Raw genomic sequence first — 20,835 nt, 5'->3', positions numbered from 1 at the left:
GAAGGAAATATGAAGTCAGCAAGAGAAGGTGCAGAAGAATAACTTTGTGATCTAAGAGTGAAGAAGGAGTTATTAAACAAACCTCAAAAGCACAAATGTTAAGGTGATTTTAGAAAGACAAGAAATGTCTATATTCATGCTTTTTATATAAAGAAGCACTTGAGTTTTATAAGCATATCTTCTGTAAGTGTTGATGAATGATGTACTGTATGGTGACTAAATAACATAATTAAAGAAATGTTGAAACCATTCTCTGGAAATAATGTTAACTGCTCAGAAAAGGAAAGTGACATGAAAAGTTCCCCAAGGAATTTGTTCAACAAGGGATATCCAGGATTCATGAACAGGCAGGTGGAAATTGGGAAAAGAGCCTTTGCGTTGCTGAAAATTGACCAGGAAATACTATCTAGAATAAATAAGAAACCAGTGACATTCAGAAGGAGAAACCTCAATACAGAAATGAGCCAAAGGTATGAGCAGAGAACTCACAGAAGGAGTAATACAGACACACCAAAGGATGGTTTTAAAACAAGGAAAAGACAGAGTAAAATGACCATGGACTACACTGTGCACCTATTCAATTCCCCAGATTAGAAAGTGCCCAATGTAAGTGGGAATATGGGGAGAAAGCAATCCTTGTGGCCTACTGGTGAGAACAGAGAATGGAAAAGCACAGACTTAACCTGCTCTGTGCACCAGGACATGTGTTCCTTAGCAACTATCTCAATTGCTCACACCTGTTTGAAGGAGGCATGTTAGAGGATGTTTCTGTAGCATTGCCTGTAGTGGGGAAATGGACAAGACTGCTTGGGAACCATAATTAGGAAGAGGACAGGTCACATGGCCTGGATGCAACTACTGGATCCCCAGGTAGGAGTTCAATGCACACAGAGCAGTGTAAAGGGACCTGGAAAATGATCTTGAGTGAAAGAAGCAAAGGCAGATGAACACTCTAGCATAATTCCATTTGGGCACCTGAAAATTTTCCATTGAAAAATAGAGCACCTGAACTATTCTGGATGATACTGTAACGGTGTGTACAAGTCACTATACATTTGCCAAAACCCAAGATGTGCAACACAGACAGTGAAACCTAATGACCAGTGGCCTGAGTTAATAATAATAATGTAACCATATTGGTTCACCAACTAGAACAAATGGATCACAAGAATACCAGATTGTACAAGGTTTAGCAACAACCCTGGTCTCAACCCACCAGATGCCAGTAGCATCCCCTCCCTCCCCATGACCTGTACAACCAAAAGATCCTTCAAGCATGTACAAACATTTCCAGTTGGGGGGGGGTTGTAGATTCAGTCCCAAACAAGAATTAAAACCTAGAAGCTGCAAAGGGCACCTTGAGTAAAGAACTCAAGACCCAGAATGGGCAGCCAGAGAGGACTCTCAGCAGCAGCTCAAGGCTAAGAGTCTGTCTTATGACCCTCCTCCCAGACCCTATCCCCATCCCAAGTCTGGGCCTTGATCCCCACAACTGTCTGAGTATTGCTACCTACCCTGTCCCTCCTGGTCCCCCTTAGCCTGGGCTGCCACTTCCAGGAAGCAGCCAGCAGGGGAGGACAGAAGAAGTTCTCCTGCCTGAGGCTGTCAGCAGCACACAGGGGCAGGTGTGGGGCCAGACCTCGGGGCGCCTGGAACTGATGCTGTGTGTTTTATCCCTGCTGCAGCTTCCCAGCAGGCTGCTCCACAGGGCCTCCCAGGACACCAACCTGCAAGGCTGCCCTCAGAGTCTGGAGAGGCCAAGAGGATCATCGGAGGGCCTCCAGGGACCTGCAGCCTCTACTCCTTCCTCCAACACAACCAAGGCTCCCTACTTCTCTCTCTGCCCAGAGAGCCCCAGCTGCTGCTGAGAACTAGGAGCTCCCAGTCCTGGGGGAGACAGGGCAAGATTAGATATCCTCAAGTCCTTGGTGTCAGGGCAGGGTCAGAGGAAAGGCAGGAGCTGAGCAGCCCAGAGTGGGAATCCAGGGCTCTGATGTGGAATCAAGACAGTTGGAGGGCTCATCACAATAAAGTCATTAGAGAACGGGTCTTGAAGAGTTGCTTCTCTTGGTCAATAGACGTATTCAGTGTCTTCTGGCCAAACTGGATAGCCCCACCTCTCTTTGTGGTCAAGTTCTTCCCTACCCCTGTTGTCCTGGTGGTCCAAGCCAAGAGTCTACATTAACATATGCCTCTCTGTAATATAATCAAACTAATATTTGGTCTCCTGTGTTGTCCTTGTTTACTGACCCTCTGATGAGAGTCTGTGTATGCTCATGAGATGACTGGTGGCTGTGGGTTTAAGGTTACAACACATCTTCTGCCTCCAACTCCAATATCTGGCCTCATCTTTGATAATAGTTTAGATCCACAGAAGGCCCCCTTCCTGGATCCTCAGACATATGCTTTCTCAAACCCCAGCATGGGAGTCAGACAGACCTAAATTTCCATGGGACCCCTTCACTCACGTGTTGTGTGACCTCCACCAATATTTCTTATCTTTATAATAGGAGTATCCATACCCTTGACCTCTCTTCTGCCATCTTGAGATAGCACTGTACCCTAAAACACGTCCCTTAGATAGATTCAAGTAAAACACAGGAATGAGAGCTTGATGTTTTACTGAAGGTAAAGTAGGGCAGAAGGGAAAGGGATTTCTATAAGATGTCAGATAGCAACACACTTTTAATATTCTGTATGTTTTTTAAAAAAATTTTATTGTTATGTTAATCACCATACATTACATCATTAGTTTTAGATGTAGTGTTCCATGATTCATTGTTTGTGCATAACACCCAGTGCTCCTTGCAGAACGTGCCCTCTTTAATACCCATCACCAGGCTAACCCATCCTCCCACCCCCCCTCCCTGCTAGAACCCTCAGTTTGTTTTTCAGAGTCCATCGTGTCTCATGGTTTGTCTTCCCCTCCGATTTCCCCCCCTTCATTCTTCCCCTCCTGCTATCTTCTTTTTTTTTTTTCTTAACATATATTGCATTATTTGTTTCAGAGGTACAGATTTGAGATTGAACAGTCTTGCACAATTCACAGCACTCTCCAGAGCACATACTCTCCCCAGTGTCCATCACTCAGTCACCCCATCCCTCCCACCCCACCCCCCACTCCAGCAACCCTCAGTTTGTTTCCTGAGATTAAGAATTCCTCATTTCAGTGAGGTCACATGATACATGTCTTTCTCTGATTGACTTATTTCGCTCAGCATAATACCCTCCAGTTCCATCCACGTTGTTGCAAATGGCAACATCTCATTCCTTTTGATGGCTGCATAATATTCCATGGTATATATATACCACATCTTCTTTATCCATTCATCTGTCAATGGCCATCTTGGCTCTTTCCACAGTTTGGCTATTGTGGACATTGCTGCTATAAACATCGGGGTGCAAGTACCCCTTCGGATCCCTACATTTGTATCTTTGGGGTAAATACCCAGTAGTGCAATTGCTGGGTCGTAGGGTAGCTCTATTTTCAATTTTTTGAGGAACCTCCATACTGTTTTCCAGAGTGGCTGCACCAGCTTGCATTCCCACCAACAGTGTAGGAGGTTTCCCCTTTCTCCGCATCCCCGCCAACATCTGTCATTTTCTGACTTGTTAATTTTAACCATTCTGACTGGTGTGAGGTGGTATCTCATTGAGGTTTTGATTTGGATTTCCCTGATGCTAAGTGATGTTGAGCACTTTTTCATGTGTCTGTTGGCCATTTGGATGTCTTCTTTGGAAAAATGTCTGTTCATGTCTTCTGCCCATTTCTTGATGGGATTCTTTGTTCTTTGGGTGTTGAGTTTGATAAGTTCTTTACAGATTTTGGATACTAGCCCTTTATCTGATATGTCATTTGCAAATATCTTCTCCCATACTGTCAGTTGTCTTTTGGTTTTCTTGACTCTTTCTTTTGCTGTGCAAAAGCTTTTTATCTTGACGAAGTCCCAATAGTTCATTTTTGCCCTTGCTTCCCTTGCCTTTGGCGATGTTTCTAGGAAGAAGTTGCTGTGGCTGAGGTCGGAGAGGTTGCTGCCTGTGTTCTCCACAAGGATTTTGATGGACTCCTGTCTCACATTGAGGTCTTTCAACCATTTGGAGTCTATTTTTGTATGTGGTGTAAGGAAATGGTCCAGTTTCATTCTTCTGCATGTGGCTGTCCAATTTTCCCAACACCATTTGTTGAAGAGACTGTCTTTTTTCCATTGGACATTCTTTCCTGCTTGGTCAAAGATTAGTTGACCATAGAGTTGAGGGTCCATTTCTGGGCTCTCTATTCTGTTCCATTGATCTATGTGTCTGTTTTTGTGCCAGTGCCATACTGTCTTGATGATGACAGCTTTGTAATAGAGCTGGAAGTCCAGAATTGTGATGCTGCCAGCTTTGCTTTTCTTTTCCAACATTCCTCTGGCTATTTGGGGTCTCTTCTGGTTCCATACAAATTTTAGGATTATTTGTTCCATTTCTTCGAAAAAAGTGGATGGTATTTTGATGGGGATTGCATTGAACATGTAGATTGCTCTAGGTAGCATTGACATCTTCACAATATTTGTTCTTCCAATCCATGAGCATGGAACGTTTTTCCATTTCTTTGTGTCTTCCTCAATTTCTTTCATGAGTATTTTATAATTTTCTGAGTACAGATCCTTTGCCTCTTTGGTTAGATTTATTCCTAGGTATCTTATGGTTTTGGGTGCAATTGTAAATGGGATTGACTCCTTAATTTCTCTTTCTTCTGTCTTGTTGTTGGTGTATAGGAATGCCACTGATTTCTGTGCATTGATTTTATATCCTACCACTTTACTGAATTCCTGTATGAGTTCTAGCAGTTTTGGGGTAGAGTCTTTTGGGTTTTCCACATAAAATATCATATAATCTGCAAAGAGTGACAGTTTGAATTCTTCTTTGCTGATTTGGATGCCTTTGATTTCTTTTTGTTGTCTGATTGCTGTGGCCAGGACTTCTAATACTATGTTGAATAGCAGTGGTGATAGTGGACATCCCTGCCGCATTCCTGAGCTTAGGGGAAAAGCTCTCAGTTTTTCCCCATTGAGAATGATATTCCCTGTAGGTTTTTCATAGATGGCTTTTATGATATTGAGGTATGTACCCTCTATGCCTATACTCTGAAGAGTTTTGATCAAGAAAGGATGCTGTACTTTGTCAAATGCTTTTTCTGCATCTATTGAGAGGATCATATGATTCTTGTTCTTTCTTTTGTTAATGTATTGTATCATGTTGATTGATTTGCAGATGTTGAACCAACCGCGCAGCCCAGGGATAAATCCCACTTGGTCGTGGTGAATAATCCTTTTAATGTATTGTTGGATCCTATTGGCTAGTATTTTGGTGAGAATTTTTGCATCCATGTTCATCAGGGATATTGGTCTGTAATTCTCCTTTTTGATGGGGTCTTTGTCTGGTTTTGGGATCAAGGTAATGCTGGCCTCATAAAATGACTTTGGAAGTTTTCCTTCCATTTCTATTTTTTGGAACATTTTCAGAAGAATAGGTATTAATTCTTCTTGAAATGTTTGGTAGAATTCCCCTGGGAAGCCATCTGGCCCTGGGCTTTTGTTTGTTGGGAGATTTTTGATGACTGCTTCAATTTCCTTAGTGGTTATAGGTCTGTTCAGGTTTTCTATTTCTTCCTGGTTCAGTTTTTGTAGCTGATACAACTCTAGGAATGCATCCATTTCTTCCAGGTTATCTAATTTGCTGGCATAGAGTTGCTCATAGTATGTTCTTATAACTGTTTGTATTTCTTTGGTGTTGGTTGTGATCTCTCCTCTTTCATTCATGATTTTGTTGATTTGGGTCATTTCTCTTTTCTTTTTGATGAGTCTGGCCAGGGGTTTATCAATCTTGTTAATTCTTTCAAAGAACCAACTCCTAGTTTCATTGATCTGTTCTACTGTTCTTTTCGTTTCTTTTCATTGATTTCTACTCTGATCTTTATTATTTCTCTTCTCTGGCTGGGTTTAGGCTTTATTTACTGTTTTTTCTCTAGCTCCTTTCGATGTAGGGTTAGGTTGTGTACTTGAGACCTTTCTTGTTTCTTGAGAAAGGCTTGTATTGCTATATACTTTCCTCTTAGGACTGCCTTTGCTGTATCCCAAAGATTTTGAATAGTTGTGTTTTCATTTTCATTGGTTTCCATGAATTTTTTAAATTCTTCTTTAATTTCCTGGTTGACCCATTCATTCTTTAGTAGGATGCTCTTTAGCTTCCATGTATTTGAGTTCTTTCTGACTTTCCTCTTGTGGTTGAGTTCTAGTTTCAAAGCATTGTGGTCTGAAAATAGGCAGGGAATGATCCGTCTTTTAGTACTAGTTGAGACCTGATTTATGACCTAGGATGTGATTGATTCTGGAGAATGTTCCATGGGCACTAGAGAAGAATGTGTATTCCGTTGCTTTGGGATGGAATGTTCTGAATAGGTCTGTGAAGTCCATTTGGTCCAGTGTGTCATTTAAAGTCTTTATTTCCTTGTTGATCTTTTGCTTAGCTGATCTGTCCATTTCAGTGAGGGGAGTGTTAAAGTCCCCCACTATTATTGTATTGTTGTTGATGTGTTTCTTTGTTTTGTTATTAATTGCCTTATATAATTGGCTGCTCCCATATTAGGGGCATAGATATTTACAATTGTTAGATCTTCTTGTTGGATAGACCCTTTAAGTAGGATATAGTGTCCTTCCTCATCTCTTATTACAGTCTTTGGTTTAAAATATAATTAGTCTGATATAAGGATTGCCACCCCAGCTTTCTTTTGGTGTCCATTAGCATGGTAAATGGTTTTCCACCCCCTCACTTTCAATCTGAGGGTGTCTTTGGATCTAAAATGAGTCTCTTGCAGACAGCATATTGATGGGTCTTGTTTTTTAATCCAATCTGATAGCCTGTGTCTTTTGATTGGGGCATTTAGCCCATTTACATTCAGGGTAACTATTGAAAGATATGAATTTAGTGCCATTGTATTGCCTGTAAGGTGACTGTTACTGTATATTGTCTGTGTTCCTTTCTGGTCTATGTTGCTTTTAGGGTCTCTCTTTGCTTAGAGGACCTCTTTCAAGATTTCTTGTAGGGCTGGTTTCGTGTTTGCAAATTCCTTTAGTTTTTGTTTGTCCTGGAAGCTTTTTATCTCTCCTTCTATTTTCAATGACAGCCTAGCTGGATATAGTATTCTTGGCTGCATATTTTTCTCATCTAGTGCTCTGAATATATCCTGCCAGTCCTTTCTGGCCTGCCAGGTCTCTATGGATAGGTCTGTTGCCAATCTAATGTTTCTACCATTGTAGGTTACAGATCTCTTCTCCCGAGCTGCTTTCAGGATTTTCTCTTTGTCTCTGAGACTTGTAAGTTTTACTATTAGATGTCGGGGTGTTGACCTATTTTTATTGATTTTGAGAGAGGTTCTCTGTGCTTCCTGGATTTTGATGCCTGTTTCCTTCCCCAAATTAGGGAAGTTCTCTGCTATAATTTGCTCCAGTATACCTTCTGCCCCTCTCTCTCTTTCTTCTTCTTCTGGGATCCCAATTATTCTAATGTTGTTTCGTCTTATGGTATCGCTTATCTCTCAAATTCTGCCCTTGTGATCCAGTAGTTGTTTATCTCTCTTTTTCTCAGCTTCTTTATTTTCCATCATTTGGTCTTCTATATCACTGATTCTCTGTTCTGCCTCATTTATCCTAGCAGTTAGCACCCCATATTTGATTGCGCCTCATTAATAGCCTTTTTGATTTTGACTTGGTTAGATTTTAGTTCTTTTATTTCTCCAGAAAGGGTTTCTCTAATAACTTCCATGCTTTTTTCAAGCCCAGCTAGTATCTTTAAAGTGATGATTCTGAACTCTAGATCGGACATCATACTAATGTCTGTATTGAGTAGGTCCCTGGCAGTTGGCACTACCTCTTGTTCTTTTTGTTGAGGTGATTTTTTCCACCTTGTCATTTTGTCCAGAGGAGAATAGATTAATGAGAGAACAAAATGCTAACAGGGTAAAAAGGTCCTCAGAAAATATACTCTAAACAAATCAGAAAAGACCTGAAGCAGGGGGAAAAGATAGGGAAAGAGAAAAAAAGGAAAAGAAAAAAAAAGAAAAAGAAAAAGATTAAGATAAAAACAGACAAAAACAGAGCAAAACAAAACAAAAAAACAGAATATGATCAAATATGATCAGGCTGGTACATAGATCAGTGCCACACACTAGATTTTGGGTGTATTTTGGTCTGTTAGAAGAAAGTGCCTCTCAAAATTTTAAAGAAAGAAAAACTTACATATGTACAAAAATAAGGGTTGATATGATGAAGGGATGGAATATAACTGTAAAGATGAAAATTATAAAAAATTTTATAAAAGGAATTGATAAGAAGCTGTTTGAAAAAAGAAAGAAGAGGATTTTTAAAAAAAGAAAAAAAAAGGGAGAGAATGTGATCAGGCAGGGGAGTAGAAAAAAACCATACACTAGAGATTTAAGGTATATTTTGATCTGTTAGAAGAAACTATCTCAAAAATTTAAAGAGAGAACAACTTATATATATATATGCCAAAAATAAGGGTAATCACTATGAAGGGATAGAATATGACTCTAAAAATGAAAAATAAAAATGTTTTTTAAAAAAAGGGGATTGATAAGATGTTGGTTGAAAAAGGGAAAAAGAAAAATTAAAAAAAAAAGACAGTTTAAAAAAAATTAACTTTGAAAGACTACAGAATCATGGTAAAAAAGCCATGGATTCTATGTGCAGTATTCCCCTAGCGCTGGAGTTCTGCTGTTCTCATTGATGGGTAAACTTGGTCTTGGCTGGCTGTTCTTGCTGATCTTCTGGGGGAGGGGCCTGTTGCGGTGGTCCCCAAAAGTCTTTGCTGGAGGCGGAATTGCCCCGCCATTGCCCGGTCTGGGCTAAGTAATCTGCTCGGTTTGCTCTTGGGAGCTTTTGTTCCCTGCAAGCTTTCAGTACAGCTTTGGAGGACGAGAGTGAAAATGGCGGCCTCCCAATCTCCACCCCAGAGGAGCCAAGAACTCGGAGCCCCGCTCCTCAGTGAGCCCCCAGAGGAAAGCAGTCAGTCACTCCCATCTCCCTGGTCTCCAGCCACACTCCGTGCTCACCCATCCTGTGACCACGCATTTCCATCTCTGGCACACGACCCTGTGCAGAATCTCCAAACCCAGCAGATCCCTGCGGTGCGCTCCTGCACCCCTCCTCCCCGGGGGAGGAAGGGGAGTGTCCCCGGATCTGCCGCTTGTTGGGTCCCTGCTGGAGGAGCAGTGGCCCGACTGTGCCGCGGATCACAGTCTATGGCAACCCCGAGCTGAGAGCCTGTGCCTTGGCTCCATCTCCGCAGCCAGCTTCCCTGCTCCAATACCTGGGAGCTCTGCCACACTCAGGCACCCCTGGTCTTTCTGTGACCCCGAGGGTCCTGAGACCACACTGTCCCGGAGGGTTCCACCCCCCACTTAGCCACCAGAGTGACATCCCTCAGCGGAGCAGACTTCTAAAAGTTCTGATTTTGTGCTCCGCTGCTCTATCACTTGCCAGAAGCGGCCAACGGAGGCCCCTCCCCCACCGTCTATCCTCCCGAATATCACCTCGGATTCATTTCTCTGCACATCTTCCCTTCCAGAAAGTGGTAGCTTTTCTGTTCAGAGAGTTGTTGCTATTCTTTTCTTCGATCTCCTGTTGAGTTTGTAGGTGTTCAGAATGGTTTGATCCCTATCCAGCTGAATTCCTGAGACCAGACGAAATCCGGGTCTCCTACTCCTCCGCCATCTTGCTCCCCCCCACCAATATTCTGTATGTTCTTATCCAAACCTTCCCTTCCTCACTCTCTCTTACTCTTTACTTCACATTCTGACATCCCACACTCAACACAGATCAACATAGAAACCTCCTTATGGTCTATCCCCTCCAAAGACAGCAAGAACTATAAAGAGTCAGCCATCTTCTTGGAGACAAATAGTTTATTTCCTCTTGTGCATTTATTATAATTAAAAATAATACTTATACAATGTTGAACATAGCACCTGATCAAAAAAGCCCCAGTGCTGGTGGCATTCATTATTATGCTTACTTCTGTTTATCCTTATGGGAGAAAAGGGGAGGATCTGCCCTTCTTGTCTATGCAAGAAGAACCCTGTGTATCAGTGGACAGACACATCACTGTGATGGTCCCCACCAGCCCATAGGTAGATAACACATTCTTAGACATAGGTAACAGGATGTATGTCATCACATGGGAGCAAGAATGAGAAATGATGATCAGTAGTGCCTATGCAAATGGGGGGGGGGGCAAAAAAATTGAAGAAAAACAAACACCGACCATGCATCCAACACCTATGGATGCATCCAACAATACCTGTTTGTATTCTTATATATTGAATCTCTACAACAGTCCTATGGAGACAGACATTATTACCCCTAGCCCTAATATCATATTTCCTCACCACCAAGCTGACCATCAGGTGCTTAGGGGACTGAATTTCCTCTGGAAGCTTTTCTTTGTGGCATTCTTGAGCTCCTTATTCCTGAGACTGAAAATGATTGGGCTGAGAAAGGGAGTGAAGACCGTATAGGTGGTGGCCATCAGTGTGTTACTGTCCATAGAATGGGGGCCCTTGGGCTTGAGGTAGATAATGGAGGCAAAACCGTAGTGCACAATGACCACAGTGAGGTGGGACACACATGTGGAGAAGGTCTTGTGCCTGCCCTCAGCAGAGGGGATCCTTAATATGGCAGCCACAATGAAGACATAGGAGAGGACAATGAGGAATAAACAGCCCATCAGAGCTGTGACACACACCAGGATCACACCCAAGGTGACAGAGGATGTCTCCTTCCCACAGGCCAACTTTAGGAGGGAAAGCACATGGCAGACAAAATGGTGGATCTCATTAGACCTGCAGAAGGTGAGGTGAAAAACTATCAGGGTCACCATCATCCCCATGACTGAGCCACCAGCCCAGGTCCAGGACACTAGACGGGCACAGGTGTGGGTGCTCATGAGCACGTTGTAGCGCAGGGGGTGGCAGATGGCCACGTAGCGGTCGTAGCCCATGATCATGAGCAGGAAGGAGTGGGTGAAGCCGAATGTGAAGGAGAAGAACATCTGGCTGGCACAGGCCACAAAGGTGATGGTGTGGTGGCTGGAGAGCATGTCAACCAGCATGCGAGGGGTGACAGCAACAGTGAACAGAATCTCAGAGGTGGACAGGGCACACAGGAAGAGGTACATGGGCGTGTGCAGGCTGCGCTCACTCCACACAGTGGCCATGATGATCAGGTTCCCCAGCAGGGTAAATAGGTACATCAGTAGGTACAGCAGGAAGAAGGCAGGCAGGAGATGCTGTGGGAAGTTGGAGAAGCCCACGAGGATGAATTCAGACACCATGCTATAGTTCTGACCAGCCACAGATGCTGCATCTGCTCAGATCACAGGGAATGAAGGCGACCAGAATAAAGATCATGAATCTATACAATAATAACCTAGAACATCTACAAAATGGAGGAACTTTAAATGCATTGTGTTAGGATTTGGAAAATGACAATGATACTCACTGTTTCTGCTGTTCTTTAGCATGGAACTAAAAGCCCTGAGCAGTGCTCTAAGGAAGAAAAAAGAAAGAAGGTATGAGGATTTGACAGGAAGAGACCAGCTCACGCACCCAGAAAAAGCAAAAGAATGAAGTCAGAACATACCACAGCAAGAGAGAGCACAGATCTGCAGAATATGAGATCCACTTCCAAAAACTAGTATTTCTCATAGAATTACACCAGTAGTAATCATTCAAAATATGAATTTGAAGTAAAAAGTAAGATACTATTCCCAGGAGTGACCCAAAGTGTAGAGAAACAGCTCTCTAGCATTTTGGCCTGGTGATTCCTTTACACTCAGGAAAATTTGAGCCTCTAATGGACTTTTGTTTTGGTACATTATCACTCCCCATGTTCACCATATTAGAAAGGAACACTGAGATTCTCTGAAAATATTCAGTTTTGGATACATTCAAAAGATGAGTAAATCTATTCAATGTCTTTATAAGTAACATATTTTTTGGAAAGTAACTACTTTTACAAAATGAATATTTAGTGACAAGAGTGGTGTTTTGTTTTTTTTTTTAACATTTTAGCAAATTTGTTCCATGCTGGCTGGGTGGGAGACAAGATGATGCTTGTATCTGCTTCTTCATTCAGCCTGTGGCAATATGTGGTTTTAGTTGAAGCATATGATGAAAATACATCCTCACCTTCATTGGAAAAGTGAGGACCTGATGGTCCCCCAGAAAAGGTCTCTGGGACCCCAGGGTCCTCATATCACACTTTGAGGTAGCCTCTGTTATAAAATATCCAGGAATGAATCAAACACATGCAATTCTTCCAAATTTAGAAATTTTTACCATTAATAAAAATGTAGAAGGTGATTTGAATACATGGAGAACAATCTACATTCTCAGATGAGGTCAGCAAATATGGTAATGATGCCACTTCTTCCTCAAATTATAGCATCAGGGCGACTGCATTTACACTTCCAGTGAATCAGCTGTACATCTCATAAAAGTTTCCTCAAATTTCTTCTGAAAAATGAGGTCAGTGCAAAACTATACTAATCTTCCTAAAATGGAGTCAATAGGAAAGAAATGTTCTGGCAGGGATGGAGACTCATCATAGACATTATACACATCATAGTCTTTTTTTTTTTTTAAGATTTATTTATTTATTTATTTATTTGAGAGAGCGAGAATGAGAGAGAGAGAGAGAGTACATGAGATGGGGGAGGGCTAGAGGGAGAAGCAGGTTCCTCGCTGAGCAGGGAGCCCGGTGCAGGACTCGATCCTGGGACTCCAGGATCATGACCTGAGCCAAAGGCAGTCGCTTAACCAACTGAGCCACCCAGGTGCCCCACATCATAGTCTTTTTTAAGTGTGAATCTGGAACAGACACGGACACTGATCAAATTGATTGGATACCTCAGAAAATATCCCCCATGATTCACAGCTCAAATGTGATAAAAGTGGGAGCACAAATTAAAGGGAAATGGTGGAATATTTAAGAGTTTGTGGTGGGAAAACTGGTCCTTTTATGCAGCAAAGTCAATCTGAATATCTGCCCAAGACCACACGCAAAGGCGGATTCCAGGATTCAAGACATAAATACAAAATAGGACACTGGGAAGTTAATAGGAGAGGGTGTAGGAGAAGAATTTTGTTGATCCAGGAGTGGAGAAGTACTTCCTTTTTTTTAAATTAAGTTCAATTAGCCAATATATAGTATATCATTAGTTTTTGATGTAGTGTTCAATGATTCATTAGTTGTGTATAACACCCAATACTCATCTTAAACACATTTCAGAAACACAAACATTAGGTAATTTTGAAAGAATGAAAACATCAACAGGAAGAGTATTTGTTCAACAAATGATGTCCTGGATCCAGTTAAGGGGAGATGGAAAGGTGGGGAAAGATCATTTTCATTGTCCACAACTGACCAGGGAATAGGATGTAGAATAAACAAGAAACCAGTTCCATCTACAAGAAGTAGAAAGCTCAATACAGAAATGAGTAAAGGTGTGAGCAGAGAACTCACAGAGGGCACAGCACAGGCAAATGAAAACATGCTTAGAGGAAAAAAAAGCGGGAGGGAAGGAGAGAAAGAAAGGGAAATGCAGTGGAAATTCAGTGTCTACCCATTCAATGCCCCAAATTAGAAAGTGCCCAGTGCTGATCAGGTGTGGGGAGAAAGCAATATTCGTGCCCTGCCTGTGAGAACTAGAGGGTGAAAATTAAGAGCTCCAGCACATGTGCTCCCGAGCGTCTATCTCCATTGTTCACAGGTATTTGTAGGGCAGCATGTCAGGGGATATTTTGTAGCATTGCTGGTGGTGAGGAATGGGAAAAGTTGCTTGTCCATAAGTGGGAAGAGGGCAGGTCACATGGGCTGGATGAAACTACTGGAGCTCCAGGCAGCAGCTGGATGTGCGTACAACCATGTAAAGGGCCCTCTCTTTATCATAGGAAACAAACTGGGGGTTGCTGGAGGGGAGGGGGGTGCAGGGATGGGGTAACTGGGTGATGGACATTAAGGAGGGCATGTGATGTAATGATATAACTGGGTATTATATAAGACTGAAGAATCACAGGCCTGTACCTATGAAACCATAGTACATTACATGGTAATTAATTGAACTTAAATTAAAAATATTTTTTAAAGTATTATTAAGTGAATGAAGCAAAAACCAGATGAATGCTCTAGCATAATTCCATTTGGGCATGTGAAATACAGAGCACCTGAAACTATTCTGGATGATGCTGTCTCTATACATCTGTCAAACCCATAGAACATGCAACACAGACAGTGAACTCTAACATAACATGTGGGCTGAGATATTAATAATAATGTATCATATTGGTTCACCAATTGGAACAAATGCACCACAGTAACACAAGAGGTAAATCTATAAAGAACTTCTCAAACTCAACACCCAGAAAACAAATAATCAAGTCAAAAACTGGGCAGAAGACATGAACAGACACTTCTCCAAAGAAGACATACAAATGACTGACACATCAAAATGTTCATCATCATTAGCCATCAGGGAAATTCAAATCAAAACCACATTGAGATACCACCTTATACCAGTTAGAATGGCAAAAATGGACAGGGAAAGGAACAACAAATGCTGGAGAGGTTGTGGAGAAAGGGGAACCCTCTTACAGTGTTGGTGGGAATGCAAGTTGGTACAGCCACTTTGGAAAACAGTGTGGAGGTGCCTCAAAAAATTAAAGATAGAGCTACCCTATGACCTAGCAATTGCACTCCTGGATATTTACCCCAAAGACACAGATGTAGTGAAAAGAAGAGCCCTGTGCACCCCAATGTTCATAGCAGCAATGTCCGCAATAGCCAAACTGTGGAAAGAACCAAGATTCCCTTCAACAGATGAATGGATAAAGAAGATGTGGTCCATATATACAATGGAGTATTACTCAGCCATCAGAAAGGATGAATACCCAACTCTTCCATCAACATGGATGGGACTGGAGGAGATTATGCTAAGTGAAATAAGTCAAGCAGAGAAAGTCAATTATCATATGGTTTCACTTATTTGTGGAACATAAGGCATAGCATGGAGGACATTAGGAGAAGGAAGGGAAAAATGAAGTGGGGGAAATTGGAGGGGGGAGTGAACCATGAGAGACTATGGACTCGGAGAAACAGGTTTTAGAGGGGAGGGGGGATTGGTTAGCCCAGTGATGGGTATTAAGGAGGGCATGTACTGCATGGAGCACTGGGTGTTATACGAAAACAATGGATCGTGGATCATCACATCAAAAACTAATGATGTAATGTATGGTGACTAACATAACATAATAAAATTTTAAAAATTAAAAAAATAAATGGTGTGCAGGAGAGAGGGTGTATGCCTTTTTCTGTAAACTAAAAACATTTCTATAAAATCTAAAAGTGGGCGCCTGGGTGGCTCAGTTGGTTAGGCGACTGCCTTCGGCTCAGGTCATGATCCTGGAGTCCCTGGATCGAGTCCCGCATTGGGCTCCCTGCTCAGCGGGGAGTCTGCTTCTCCCTCTGACCCTCCCCCCTCTCATGTGCTCTCTCTCATTCTCTCTCAAAATAAATAAATAAAATCTTTAAAAAAAATTTAAAGATAAAATAAAATAAAATAAAATAAAATCTAAAAGTGACCAATTTTCTATGAAATTACAAAAGGAAAAATAATTTACAACATAGATATGCACAGAGAAACAATAGCTAGCTACAAGAGCATACACAAATCAAAGAGTATACCTTCAGTGTGTTAGAATGGTTGCTGAAACTGGAGGGAAACAGGGTGGCAGAAAGAGAACATGAACAAAATAAGGGAAGAACGTTGTCGTTGTGAAGACCAGTGATTATCAAAAGCAGCGAACCAGAAATATCATTGACTCAAACCTCTGCACCTGTCGTCTGCCATAAAATAAAGCAAAAAAATATTTTTATGAATGATTTGAGCCTCATTTGCTGCCCAGAGCTCTGGAAATCGTGGGCTCTGGGACAGGGCCCAGCCATAATTACACCCTGTGGTCTCCCTGGGGGCTTGTTCCCAAGGATCCCCCACAATAGGATGGCAGGCCAGAAATGGCAGGCCAGGGAAGGACCTTCCTGGAGTGAGGAAGGCTGTGCTGATGATCTGGAAATAGTCTTGTGGCCCCGCAGCTGTCCCACCCAGAAATCCAGACACCGGTGTCAGCCCCCTTCTGTGCCTCCTCCCCCATCACTCAGCATCACCTCTGCCTACAAAATGGCTGCCCCTGGATTCTGCTCCTCTCCCTCTCTGTGGCTCTACCTCCCTCCCCTGCACTGCTCACTGCCCCAGGCTCCTCCTCTGCTCCCACTCCATTCTGGCTTCCAGAGAGCATTGTCTGAAACATACACCCGGTGCAGTCATCAGAGCCAGGCTTCAAGTCCTAGCGTTTGCTGTGTGTTTCTGAGAAAGAAAATTCCAGCTCTGAGCCTCCTCACCCCAAATGAAAAATGGGAGTAAGCAGAGAACTGTCTGGACAAGGTCCGTGAGCATTCACAGAAAGGGCCCCATGTTTACCTCAGATGGGTAGTTATCACTACCAATTTGACATCTTTTCTGCCCTCTAAGCTGTTTTCTGTCCTCAGTCTGTACCACATGGGACCAACTGGCCCCATTCTAAACTCATGGCCTCTGACCTCACGGGGACCCTAGGTACCTCTGGTAACCTGACAACCCAGTTCCACAAGTGGCTGGTCCAACCTCCACCCTCTCACCTAGCCCCTGTCTCACCATTATACCCTGCCTTCCCCACTCCTGCTGGGTGGAGTGGCAGCAGTTCTCTGGGCTGGGCTCCCCAGTCTCCTCTGACAGGTGCAGAAGAGAATTCTGTCTACTCTGGTCTCACAGAAGATGGCTCACACACAGGTGCGGAGTCCATGTCACACATCACAGGAGTGTATCAAGCTCACCTCTTTATTTATTTGAGAGAGAATATAAGCAAGGGGAGTGGCAGGCAGAGGGAGAGGGAGAAGCAGTGTCCTCACTGAGCTGGGAGCCCGACGCAGGGCTCAATCTTAGGACCCCAGCATCATGACCTGCCCTGAAGGCAAATCCTTAACCAACTGAGCCCTCAGGTACCTGGAAAGTAACTGTATTTTATTTTATTATTTTTATTATTATAAGTAACTGCATTTCAAAAACTCCTTTAGCAAGAAGTGTGGCTTTGTTTTATTTTTAGCAAATTTGTCCAAGCTGGCTGGATGGAAGACAAGATGATGCTTGTATTGCTTCTTCATTCAGCTTGTGGCAATATGCAGTTTTAGTTAAAGCATATGACAAAAATAATCCTCTTCTTCATTGGAAAGTGAGGCCCCCCAAAAGGGTCTCTGGGACCCCAGGGTCCTCATATCACATGTTGAAAACCTCTGTTACAAAATATCTAGGAATTAACCAAACACATGCAATATCTCCAAGGACAGAAAATTTAACCACTGACAGATATGTAGAAGGTGGTCTGGATACATAGAAAACATGGAAATCAATTTGTTCTCTTGGGTGGGTTGAGTGAATAGAGCAATTATGTCAACTCTTTCCCAAATTATATTCAGTGCAACTGCACCTATAATTTAAGAAGTTAAATTTAAGAACTATCTTAAACTTCTTTCTGAAAAAGTCAGAAAAACCATACTGGTCTTCTAAAAATGGAGTGTACATGGGGCGTCTGGATGGCTCAGTCTATTGAAAGTCAGATCTTGATTTCAGCTCAGGTCATGATGCCAGGGTGCTGGGATCAAGCCCCAGTCCAGCTCCCTGCTCAGCGATCAGTGGGGAGTCTCCTTGTCTCTGTCTCCCTCTGCACCTCTCCCCAACTCCCACAAATAAGTCTCAAATAAATAAATTTTTAAAAATATATAATAAATAAAAATGTATTACACAAGAGAGATAGAGAGATATCCCTCCTGGTATTGAGACTCACATTAGACTCGGAATCATTTTAAAAACTGTGAGCCTGGAACAGACATGTATCATATGTATGATACACAGATCACACTGTTTGGATACCTCAGAAATATCTGCTTGATTCAAAACCCAGTAGGTGATAAAGTGGGAGCACAAAATCAAATGGAAAGAATGGGTTGTTTACTGGTTTGTGGTAGGAAAACTGGTGATTTTATGAAGTGGTCCAAATCTGAATTCCTGCCCAAAACTGCAGGCAAAGGTGGAATCCAGATGGATTGCACCCATAGAAGGAAATATGAAGTCAGCAAGAGAAGGTGCAGGAGAATAACTTTGTGGTCTAAGACTGAAGAAGGGGTTATTAAACAAACCTCAAAAGCACAAATGTTAAGGTGATTTTAGAAAGACAAGGAATGTCTATATGCATGTTTTCTATATAAAGAAGCATTTGAATATTACAAGCGTATCTTCTGGAAGTATTGATGCCATTCTTAGTAGATAAATGTTAACTGTTTGGAAAAAGAAACAGACATGAAACCTTCTCCAAGGAATTTGTTCAACAGGCATCTGTGAACAGGCAGGTGGAAATTGGGAAAAGAGCCTCTGCTTTGCTGAAAATTGGCCAGGAAATACTATCTAGAAAAAATAAGAAACCAGTGACAATCAGAAGGAGAAACCTCAATACAGAAATGAGCCAAGGATATGAGCAGAGAACTCACAGAAGGAGTAACACAGACACATGAGAGTAGGTTTTAAGACAAGGAAGGGGAGAAAAATGATCATGGACATTCACCGTACACCTGTTCATTTCCCCAGATTAGAAAGTACTCAATATCAATAGAAATATGGGGAAAAAGCAGTCCTCATGGCTTGCTGGTGAGAACCGAGAATCGAGAAGCACAGAATTCACTTGCTCTGGGCACCAAGACATGTGTTCCTGAGCAACTATCTTGATTGCTCACACCTGTCTGAAGGGATCATGTCAGAGGATATTTAGGTAGCATTGCTTGTAGGGGGGAAATGGACAAGACTGCTTGGGAACCATAATTAGGAAGAGGACAGTTCACATGGCCTGGATGCAACTACTGGATCCCCAGGTAGGAGTTCAATGCACACACATCAGTGTAAAGGGACCTGGAAAATGATCTTGAGTGAAAGAAGCAAAAGCAGATGAACACTCTAGCATAATTCCATTGGGCACATGAAAAATAGAGCACCTGAAGTATTCTGGATGATACTGTAACGGTGTGTACAAGTCACTATACATTTGCCAAAACCCAAGATGTGCAACACAGACAGTGAAACCTAATGACCTGTGGGCTGAGTTAATAATAATGCAACCATATTAGTTCACCACCTGGAACAAATGGACCACAAGTATACTAGATTGTACAAGGTTTAGCAACAACCCTGGCCTCAACCCACCAGATGCCAGTAGCATCCCCTCTCTCCCCATGACCTGGTACAACCAAAGGTTCCTCCAGGCATGTACAAACATTTCTGGTGTGTGTGTGTGTGTGTGTGTTTGTGTATGTGTGTGCAGAATCAGCCCCAAACAAGAATGCAGAACTAGAAGCTGCAGAGAGCACTAGGTTGAGTAAAGAACCCAGAACCCAGAATGGGCAACCAGATAGGACTCCCAGCAGCTGCCCAAGGCTAAGAGCCTGTCTTATGACTCTTCTCCCAGACCCTGTCCCCATCCCAAGTCTGGGCCTTGATCCCCACAACTGTCTGAGTATTACCACCTACCCTGTCCTTCTTGGTCTCCCTCAGCCTGTGCAGCCTCTTCCAGGAAGCAGCCAGCAGTGGAGGGCATAAAAGCTCTCCTGCCTGAAGCTGTCAGTGGCACACAGGGGCAGGTGTGGGGCCAGACCTCAGGGCTCCTGGAACTGATGCTGTGTGCTTTATCCCTGCTGCAGCTTCCCAGCAGGCTGCTCCACAGGGCCTCCCAGGACACCAACCTGCAAGGCTGCCCTCAGAGTCTGGAGAGGCCAGGAGGATCATCAGAGGGCCTCCAGGGACCTGCAGCCTCTACTCCTTCCTCCAACACTCCAACCAAGGCTCCCTGCTTCTCTCTCTGCCCAGAGAGCCCCAGCCCCTGCTGAGGACTAGGAGCTCCCAGTCTTGGGGGAGACAGGGACAGATTAGATGTCCTCAAGTCTTTGGGGTCAGGGCAGGGTCAGAGGGAAGGCAGAAGCTGGAGTAGCCCACAGTGGGAATCCAGGGCTCTGCCCTGAAATCAAGGCAGCTGGAAGGCTTCCCAGAATAAGGGTAATTTAGAGTTGGGTCTTGGAGAGTCGCTTCTCTCGGTCAATAGAAGTGTTCAGTATCTTCTGGCCAAACAGGATAGCCCCACCTCTTCTTGTGGTCAAGTTCTTCCCTATCCCTGTTGTCCTGATGGTCCAAGCAAAAGAGCCTACATTAACATCTGTCTCTCTGTGATATAATCAAACTAATATTTGGTCTCTTGTGCATCTTTGTTCATCCAATCTGTGGAAAGAGTCAAGATGCCCTTCAACAGATGAATGGATAAAGAAGATATGGTCCATGTATACAATGGAATATTACTCAGCTATCAGAAAGGATGAATACCCAACTTTTACATCAACATGGATGGGACTGCAGGAGATTATGCTAAGTGAAATAAGTCAAGCAGAGACAGTCAATTATCATATAGTTTCACTTATTTGTGGAATATAAGGAATATCATGGAGGACATTAAGAGAAGGAAGGGAAGAATGAGAGTCTTTGTATGCTCTCGAGAGGACTGGTGGCTGTGGGTTTAATGTTACAACACATCTTCTGCCTCCCAACTCCAATATCTGGCCTCACCTTTGAGTAATAATTTAGATCCACAGAAGACCC

General features: G+C 42.9%; 1 protein-coding gene across 1 annotated transcript; it reads right to left on the bottom strand.

The window, feature by feature from the left end:
- Window positions 1-10,458: 10,458 nt before the first annotated feature.
- LOC123842185 (olfactory receptor 10H4-like) lies at window positions 10,459-11,403 on the bottom strand. The gene has a single exon (XM_045871581.2). The coding sequence runs from the start codon at window positions 11,386-11,388 to the stop codon at window positions 10,459-10,461; it is 930 nt and encodes a 309-aa protein (XP_045727537.2). The 5' UTR covers window positions 11,389-11,403.
- Between the last annotated feature and the right edge of the window lie 9,432 nt (window positions 11,404-20,835).

Source organism: Mirounga angustirostris, unplaced genomic scaffold (genome assembly GCF_029215605.1).
Source record: "Mirounga angustirostris isolate CCGP_5_RB_7025 unplaced genomic scaffold, mMirAng1.0.hap1 SCAF_1, whole genome shotgun sequence".
NCBI classification, from domain to species: Eukaryota; Metazoa; Chordata; class Mammalia; order Carnivora; family Phocidae; genus Mirounga; species Mirounga angustirostris.
Note: the sequence above shows the minus strand (reverse complement) of the source record. Positions and strands in the feature narration are given on the sequence as shown.

Excerpts from the sequence above, each read along its gene's own strand:
- LOC123842185 (XM_045871581.2), bottom strand. The coding sequence starts at position 11,388 with ATGGTGTCTGAATTCATCCTCGTGGGCTTCTCCAACTTCCCACAGCAT.